This window comes from Cucurbita moschata, unplaced genomic scaffold (genome assembly GCF_002738365.1).
Source record: "Cucurbita moschata cultivar Rifu unplaced genomic scaffold, Cmos_1.0 Cmo_Scf00001, whole genome shotgun sequence".
NCBI lineage: Eukaryota > Viridiplantae > Streptophyta > Magnoliopsida > Cucurbitales > Cucurbitaceae > Cucurbita > Cucurbita moschata.
Window position 1 is genome coordinate 2029140 of NW_019268517.1, and position 9163 is coordinate 2038302.

Genomic DNA, 9163 nt, shown 5'->3' on the forward strand with positions numbered 1-9163 from the left:
AGTCACGTTTTAAAAGTATAGATACTAAAATGAATAATTTAATAATACAGGGACCAAAATAATAAATATAAAAAAAAATTGTTTGGGAAGAAAAAAAAGAAAAGAAGCAATAATGAGAAAATGAATGGATTAGTTGAGTAGGATAATTTAGGGATTTGCAATAACTGGTCCCCCAACTATGTATAAATTTGAATTTAGACCACTAAAGTTGGAGTTATTTCCTTTTGGCCGCGTCACGGTTTAGGCACGTGCTACTCTGGCGCTGGATTGTTTGGTGGCTGTGGTGGGCCCACCTCAGGAGCGGGCGGCCCACTAGACAATAACGACTTTAAATCCCAATCCTCACTGCTTGAATAGTCTAGCCCGCCAGACGATTTTTTTAAAAATAAATAAATAAAGTCATATTTTATTGATGGTTTTCTTTTAATAAAAAATAAAAATAAAAAGTCAATTTTTTTTTTTGTTAATAAAAAAAAAAATCACATTTTTAATTTATATATATATAGTCATCTAGGTTTTAATAATTTTTTATTTACTTATTTGATGAACGTTAAAATTTGTCAACTATAAATGTAAATGATTCAACTCTTAGCCAGCTGACATTTGTATAGATGTTCGTATGTTTGAGTTGTAAATTTTTTCAATCCAATTCAATCTAACGATAATTTTGTTAAGCTTAGTTGATTCAAATGGTTCGGGTCGTTTATTCAAATTTTTATTATTTTTTTAATAAAAGTAAACAAACATTTAATTCAAATTTACCGCTCAATTTCAATAAATAAATAAATATATATATATATCATCCTTTAATCCGAGGTCACCCAACAAAAAAAAATTTTTAACGCACATATTTTAAAATTTTTACTTTCGAGTTGCAAAAAGTTATATATATATATATATATAGGTATAAATAGTAATTGTCGTTTTTTAAGATATAATCATCATTTTTTTAAGATTATTTTCATACCTCTCATTTACTCGATATTTTATTTTATTATTATTTAAGGTATATCTTTGGGTTGATTTTAATTATAAGTTGTTATTGTCGAATTTTGTTGACTTTTTATGAGTTAATAATTGGAGACGGGAGAAAATTAGAGAATAATGGATAATGATTATAAATAAAATAAAAGTAACATCATAAAGTCAAATTCTTATCGCTTAATTATTTTAAGGAAAAAAAAAACCGAGTGAAAGTGCGACGGGTCAAAAACCGAATAAATTGCATCATTTTCTTACTTTATAATATGTTATAAAGTAGTTACGCCTAAATTCTCCTTTTAAGAAAAGCTTATTATAAAATAATAATAAGAATAATAATAAAAGGTAGAAAGGTAAAATAGAGCACATGCTTCACATTTACATATGAATGGGAAGCTAGCTGCCCATACCCTTTTATTCTTCAATTTTATTCCATTCTAAAGTTAAGGTTAATTAATTGTAATTAGACTTAATTTGAATTTAATTTCGGTGCGTACTATTTTAATATTTTCGAGGGGAGTTCTTAAAATTTGAATTATTCTTGATATTTATATCGTAAATATCAGGACACTGCTTTACCTTGTTTACAATTCTTCAAGTGATTGAGTTATAACTTGCTCATATAGAGCGTTTTGAAATATTTCGTTCAAACGCTCGAGACGAGAGGACGTAGGAGGTTGATTTAGATACTCTATACTCACTTATACAGAGCGGTTTGAAATAGTTCGTTCAAACTCTTGAGATGAAAGGACGTAGGAGGTTGATTCAGATACTCCACACTCACTCATACAAAGCGGTTTGAAATATTCCGTTCAAACGCTCGAGACGAGAGGACGTAGGAGGTCGATTCGGATACTCCACACTCACTCAGACATAGTGGTTTGAAATATTCCATTCAAACGCTCGAGACGAGAGGACGTAGGAGGTCGATTCAAATACTCTACACTCACTCATACAGAGCGGTTTGAAATATTCCATTCAAATGTTCGAGACGAGAGGACATAGGAGGTTGATTCGAATACTCCACAGTCACTCATACAAAGCGATTTGAAATATTCCATTCAAACGCTCGAGACGAAAGGACGTAGGAGGTCGACTCAAATACTCCACTCTTATTAACAAATATTTTAACATTTAATTCAGCATCTAATAAATTAGGCCTAAAATATAACCGTTTATTTTTAATATATATATATTTCATTTTTTGTTCTATTATTTTTTTTAATCCCTTCCTTTTGTATTATATATAATAATAATAATAATCATCATCATCATTAATAGTTCTTTTTAATTAATATATTGATATTTATAATTTTACGACTAATTACTAAATAAAATAATCATTTATCTATCATAAGATAAATATTAATTCGATAAAAATCGTGTCACGTGATAATTTAACTCGAAATTCGAAAAATCCAAATGAATTAAAAGGGAAGTTGGGCCTACTTAAAAAACCAAGGCCTACCAAATAAGATTAAATCCGACACAAATGTAACTAAAGTCCGACCTACCCAAAGTACGAATACAACAATTTGGTCAGTGTTGCAATCGTTACCCTAAATTTAAACAACGTTCCAAATGTTTTCCCGATAGATATAGTCGTGACTGACGAAGATACTTATGTGTTTGGGCGATGGTTCGAGATGCTCATAAGAGAAGGATGCTTGCTACAAATTTGTTCAAATTTATGATCGGAGCAGTAGAATAAATGTATCATCGTAACCCAAAACGGCATAAATTTGAGTTGAAGTACGTCTCGAGTGGGTGAACTACACTGTCATTTTTTTGTGCTCGACGTGTTTTTAATTTTATTGAAGCTTTGTATACTAAAAAAAACGTCATATATAAATTTTAAAATCTATAAATTTAAACGCACTAATTAAATAATTAATATATATAATTATAATTATAATTCATAGAAAATAAAATTCAAATATTATTTTGTAACTCAACCATATATTATAAAAAATTAAATTTCATTAATATAACATATTGTTTAATTAATTATTTATTAATATTACAATACTAATAATAAATAAATTAATATAAATGATTAAGTTTAGGAGAGAAATCAATACTAAAATTAGGATTTTTTTTGGGAAAAAATTAAGGAAAATAGTTACTATAATTTGTTCATTCCAAAATTGAGTATTATACGCCAAAATTTATTAATTATCAATATTACATATTGTTCCCTCCATCACGTTCAATCTCTTTCTCGCTCGATCTCACTCCGGGAAGCTCTCTGCGTCTGAAACTTTCCAGTTGTGTTGGAGAAGCCATTGGAATCAGCTGAATGACGAAGTGGAATTCTCTATCTGCTTCGCTTATGAAGCGGCTGAAGCTTCACTACCAGATGAAGAACAGTATTCCGGCGATAGCACAGGCGAGATCCTTCACTACAAGCGAGGGGCATCGTCCTACCATTATTCATAAACGTAGTCTCGATATTCTTCACGATCCGTGGTTTAATAAAGTAAGCCTTTCGCTACTATTTCGATATTCTTCTCGTCTGATTTGCTTCTGTTGTTTTGTATTCGTCGTTATAATACATTCTTAGCGGGATGCGGAACTTGACATCGGTATTAACTGGTATTATTAATTTTTTGATTGAGCCTAGTGATTTGTGAAGATAACCTGTATTCTAAATCAATATCGGAGGAATTATCAATCACTTTTTGTTTATTTAGTAGCGAAAACAATTTAACTTAAAAACTGTTTGACAATCGAATCAACTACTGCTAAAACTAATCGACTAATTCTCCAGCTTACCACATGATTATTGATCGTGGTTTGGTTCTTGAGTATCCAAATGTTACTGTCGGATACTGGATCGAGTTGGGGTAATTTTGTGAGGATTATTGATACAGAGTTGGCGGCGATCCAGGGTTATTAGATCAGTGTTTATAAAATTCCAGCTAATTAGATGGTGTGTCAAAGTATGTACTGGTCATCAAGTTTTGCGCAATTATTGGCTGAAAGTGAATGGTTCTGTATGGTCGGCACTGTTTATATTTATTTTAAAATTATCGGTTAATGATCTGCATTCGTTGCTTTAGTCAGCACTGTTTGTGAAATGAGAGTTGTAGTTAGCATTTGTATTCTTAAAATATCGTAGAGTGACTTTCTGCAACCTTCGCCAATGATAAACATGAACACGCTCGCATATGTTGATGTATGGAATGGAACACGTATGTCCATATGTACATTTGCATGCGCGCGCGCGCACACACACACAGATAGATAGATAGATAGACATTGTTTGAGAGTACATTCAAGTGCATTTTCCCATATTTTGAATTCCTGACGTGATGGATGATGGAAGAGGATTGGGGGACTACCTAGTTCTTTCAATATCAGTTGTATTTTATGATCTTTTTCCCAAAGAAATTGTAATCTCGACTTGTGTACTTACATTGAAAAATATTTTCATTAGAAACTATCCCTCTGGTCCCCCCAACAACTCTATCATATGGAAAGAATCCAATTCATTATCTTGGACTCATTGATATGGCATATTTTTTGTTTATTGTTAATGGTTGTGAAATGAAGAAAATGCTGTCGCCAAGTACTAGATTAAGTCTTGTGAAAAGCCAACTTCTATTGTACTTCCAACCTAAAATGAAGTTTATTTCACTGAAAGAAGGGAAATGATTTACTTTAAAGAATTCCTTTTCCTTTTAAAATGGTCTACTTATGTACTTCCAACCTAATGTGAAGTTTAAATCTGTTATGGGAATTGGAAAATTACATCTGATGTAGTTGGAGCTTGTTTTATCAGTGTTTGGATTCTTATTTTGCTTTGGTATAAGTACCATTTATGGATCTCCCTTCTTCTTTATCATCATAGTAGGGAACAGCCTTTTCAATGACAGAACGGGACCGGCTTGATCTTCGAGGACTTCTTCCACCAAATGTAATGTCTTCAGAGCAGCAAATTGAACGATTTAGTAAGTTCTTGCGATTTTAATTTTCCATGGAGTCATTAAGAATAAAACCCATTTATTATATAATTCTTAGTATGGCCTTTAAACTCTTATTGTACATTGGTGCCTGTTACTTGACATTTGGCTTCAACATCGTGTATGTGTCTTAAGAGTGTGCGAACATGAAAATAATGAAAATAGTGCTCTTTGTTTTAAGTTCCTTCGTTGTCGTCTACTTTTACTTTTGTTTAATTTTATGTTTCTACTTGTTGAATAATTCATAAAATTGAAATGATTGTTGACAAATCTCTCTTTATTATGGAACAAGATTATTCTTGTTGTCATGCCTGGTGCATGTTCCATATAGCAGCTCTGAATTCCTTCTATTAGTATTGGAGCAACATTCCTAAAGTTTTTTAATATAGTTCTTCTCGAGTTTATAGATTGTATCTAAATCTACATTCATTGCATTCCGTTTAAATTCTAAAATTTGTCTTCTATAGATAATATATAGCTTTCAAATTTTCATCTTGTTCTTTAAATTTATCGTGCATTTGAACTTCTGAGATCAACAACAGTTTTCTTGCAGCTCTGGTCACGGCTCTTCTAATTTTTTTTTCCTTCCAAATCTACGTACTTCAATCTACACGACATAACTAACTAAATAATTTACAGTGGTTGACCTGAAGAGGCTTGAAGTTCAAGCAAGAGATGGGCCTTTAGATCCAAATGCTTTGGCCAAATGGCGAATTCTGAATAGATTGCATGATAGAAATGAGACAATGTACTATAAGGTGAGTTAAGATTGCTCATCTATTAGTGCACACAATGTCAAGGAATTTTTACGGACTTGTTCTCTTGAATTCATGATCTAAACTAGCCAGTGTTTGTTTTATGCATCTATAAATTTTATTATCTCAGTCTTGTTTTTGATTACGAACTATTGTTAACATCAATCAAGTTAGGCTAAGTAGCCATGCTCACTGAAGGGGAAGGGCATTTCTTCTAATGGAATAAATTAAGCTTTCATTAGGTTATTCTGTTTCCTATGTTTGCTTTAGTAAGTAAGAGATCTCGTGGACCATGTTTTCTTTTTCCCAAGGCATAATTAAATATGCCGCAAAATTTTAAAAGATTAATGACACCGTCTACCAAATGTGTTCGATGATATCTACCTTTCTTCTATTGTGGACAAAATGCAACTTCACAATTTATCAGTCATCCATCACATTCAAATTATTCTTGAAAACTTGAATCAAATCGAATTTTCACGTGGTTTCATTTCTCAGTGTACATATATTATTCTTATTTATAGTGTTATAAAGTATTTTGTACCGTCATATCTTTTTAATAGATGCAATTATTTGTGTTATGATTTGTATGGCATATCATAAGTCATCTAATTAAATGTGAATTTGTTAGGTTTTGGTCGCTCACATCAAGGAGTATGCGCCAATAGTATATACACCAACCGTAGGTCTTGTTTGTCAGAACTATAGTGGCTTGTTTAGAAGGCCAAGGGGAATGTATTTCAGTGCAGAAGATCGTGGAGAAATGATGTCAATGGTTTATAATTGGCCTGCTGAACAGGTTTTCTTCATGTAACTTGGATGATCATAACAGACAAGTCCTCGTACCAATTCAAATTGTTCAGAAGCCAAATAATTTTGACTCTTCAGAATTGGAACTTTATATTAGTTTAATTGAACACGACTTTTTTGCAGGTTGATATGATTGTTGTTACGGATGGAAGTAGAATATTAGGTCTTGGAGATCTTGGAGTACATGGAATCGGTATTGCAATTGGGAAGTTGGATATATATGTTGCTGCTGCTGGGATAAATCCTCAGAGGGTAGATTCTTGCTACTACATTTCTTAGTGTTTAGCCCCCTAGCATGATTACCAATTAGCTGGTTATGTTTAGGAACTTATTAAATGGTTCAGAAACTTTTATTCATGTTCTATAAATGATCTAAGCAAGGCCATTCGAGTTTGGGCTATTGTTTTGGTTTGGTTTTTTTTGGTATTTTTATTTTTCATTTTCAATTTGGGTTGTTACTAGACTATCATTTTTGAGTTGCCTTTAGGTGGATATCTTTTCAGTGTTTGTTTTTCTTTATAACTTGACAAGCAATGGAAATCTCTTCTTGCAACAGGTGCTTCCAGTCATGATTGACGTTGGAACCAATAATGAAGAGCTTCTGAAGAACCCCTTATGTAAGTGCCTCTATACCATTAGGTGGCTAGTGTGCTAAATTCTCTCTCTTTTTTTAAATGTCTTATTGAAAGTTTGATTTTTAATGATAATAATAATAAAAAATCTTCAATTTGCTGATCAATCATTCATAATATGTATAATATTTTTTTCCCTCAGTATTTTTTGGATTATACCTGTCCTTGTTTCGTGTTTGAATTAAGACTGTCTTAATCATCATAAAATAATCACTTTATAGTTGATACTGCAGTGAGGTGATTTCTAAAGTTTTAAATATTGGGGATGTGCTTCATTCAAATGAGTTTAACTATGACTATTTAAATCTTGTAATGGGTAACATTGTTATATTTTTTTCATGATGGACCAACATCTTCGAAACATCAAAAAATTGCTCAATACCCTTTAGTTAGGTACAATTTTCAAAATTTCATGAATATTCCACATCTTCATAAGACCCCATTACAATGTTAGTGTGATATTTGGGGATCATACTTTCATGCATTAGCTGTTGGTTTTTATTGCTATGGCATTTTGGATTGATTCTTTTTCATAGATTTGGGATTGCAAGAACACCGATTGGATGGGGATGAGTATTTGGCCGTTATCGATGAGTTCATGGAGGCAGTGTTTACTCGCTGGCCACATGTTATTGTTCAAGTAATTCAACTGCAACTCTGGTGAAATAATTGGATTTTCTACTTTTCTTGTTTTCCATTATATTTTTAAAACTTTGCAATAAATATTTGGCAATTGTTCAACAGTTTGAAGATTTCCAAAGCAAATGGGCCTTTAAGTTATTGCAACGATACAGAAATACCTACAGAATGTTTAATGATGACGTTCAGGTTGACCATTCTCTCCCTCTTTCTTCTACTCGGCTTTTCCTTTCTTCTAATAGTTTTTCTGTTTGTACTTTGATTTCTTGTACTATACTATTTTTTCAACTTATCTAGATTTGTTTGACATTTTCCGTTCTTTAACTTATGAATATTTTTACCAAAACTTTATGGTGACTAATATAAAATATACTTGTTGGTTTATATGACAGTACCTTCTTTTTCGTTTAGAATGTGATGGCATAACATAAGCTGGCAAAATTACAGTGGCATTTTGATTCTAAAAGCTATGCTTTATCGTTCAACCGTCATGGGCCATGATCAACCAACACTAACAATTCATTGTCAAATTCTCTCTAGGGAACGGCAGGAGTTGCTCTTGCCGGGCTTTTAGGTGCTGTGAGAGCACAAGGAAGACCGATGATCGACTTTCCAAAGCAAAAGATTGTTGTTGCTGGTGCTGGAAGGTAGTTTCATTCCTAATGTTGTTATCTAACATTATGAGATAAACTTCAGAATTTTGTATGATGATAGTGTTCTTAGAGTCCCAACGCATGCTTCATTTAGAGAAATATACAAAAAATAGTTTTTAGTTTTATTCATGATCTTGTTAACCATACAAAACTTTTAACCATGTAATCTTTCTCTTCTGTTCTAATTTGATTTCTGTCATGCTATAATTGACACTAGTACACCCAAATTTTTAGTTGATGTGTTAAAACTTAAGTTTCTGCATTTTTCTTTTAATGATGCAGTGCAGGAATTGGGGTTTTAAACGCGGCAAGGAAAACCATGGCAAGGATGTTGGGAAACAATGAATCAGCATTTGAGGCTGCTCGAAGCCAATTTTGGGTGGTCGATGCCCAGGTGATCAATCACTAATCTTTCTTTGTATTTAAAGTTCTTGAGATAAAAGTTTTTACGTTTAAAATCTAACAGCAAACTTATTACTAGACTGTCATGTTTTGATCTTTTATGTTTATAACCATACCCGGGTTGGGAATGAGATTTGAGATGAGAAATAAAAAACCCATGTTTGGGGGAGGGGATTTAATTTTTTGCTTGGGAAAACTCTTTTCCTAGGCATAAAAAAAGTGGCAGGGATTTTAAAACCCATACAAATGGATAGGTTTTCTATATCCTTTTTTTTTTTTTTTTTTTTTTTTTTTTTTTTTTTTTTTTTTTTTTTTTTTTTTTTTTT

At 32.0% G+C, this 9163-nt stretch overlaps 1 protein-coding gene across 2 annotated transcripts in view; it reads left to right on the forward strand.

The window, feature by feature from the left end:
• The first annotated feature begins 3160 nt into the window (after positions 1-3160).
• Positions 3161-9163, forward strand: part of LOC111454410 (NAD-dependent malic enzyme 1, mitochondrial-like) — an 11740-nt gene continuing 5737 nt past the window's right edge. The window contains exons 1-10 of one of the 2 annotated variants that reach the window (XM_023095901.1): positions 3161-3460; positions 4838-4934; positions 5586-5704; positions 6333-6500; positions 6635-6763; positions 7068-7128; positions 7680-7783; positions 7888-7971; positions 8323-8429; positions 8718-8829. In XM_023095901.1, the coding sequence (XP_022951669.1) occupies positions 3281-3460; positions 4838-4934; positions 5586-5704; positions 6333-6500; positions 6635-6763; positions 7068-7128; positions 7680-7783; positions 7888-7971; positions 8323-8429; positions 8718-8829 (1161 nt within the window). In that variant the 5' untranslated portion in view covers positions 3161-3280. Of the gene's footprint in view, positions 3461-4834; positions 4935-5585; positions 5705-6332; positions 6501-6634; positions 6764-7067; positions 7129-7679; positions 7784-7887; positions 7972-8322; positions 8430-8717; positions 8830-9163 lie in introns of both variants that reach the window. The other variant, XM_023095908.1, reaches the window with a different exon arrangement.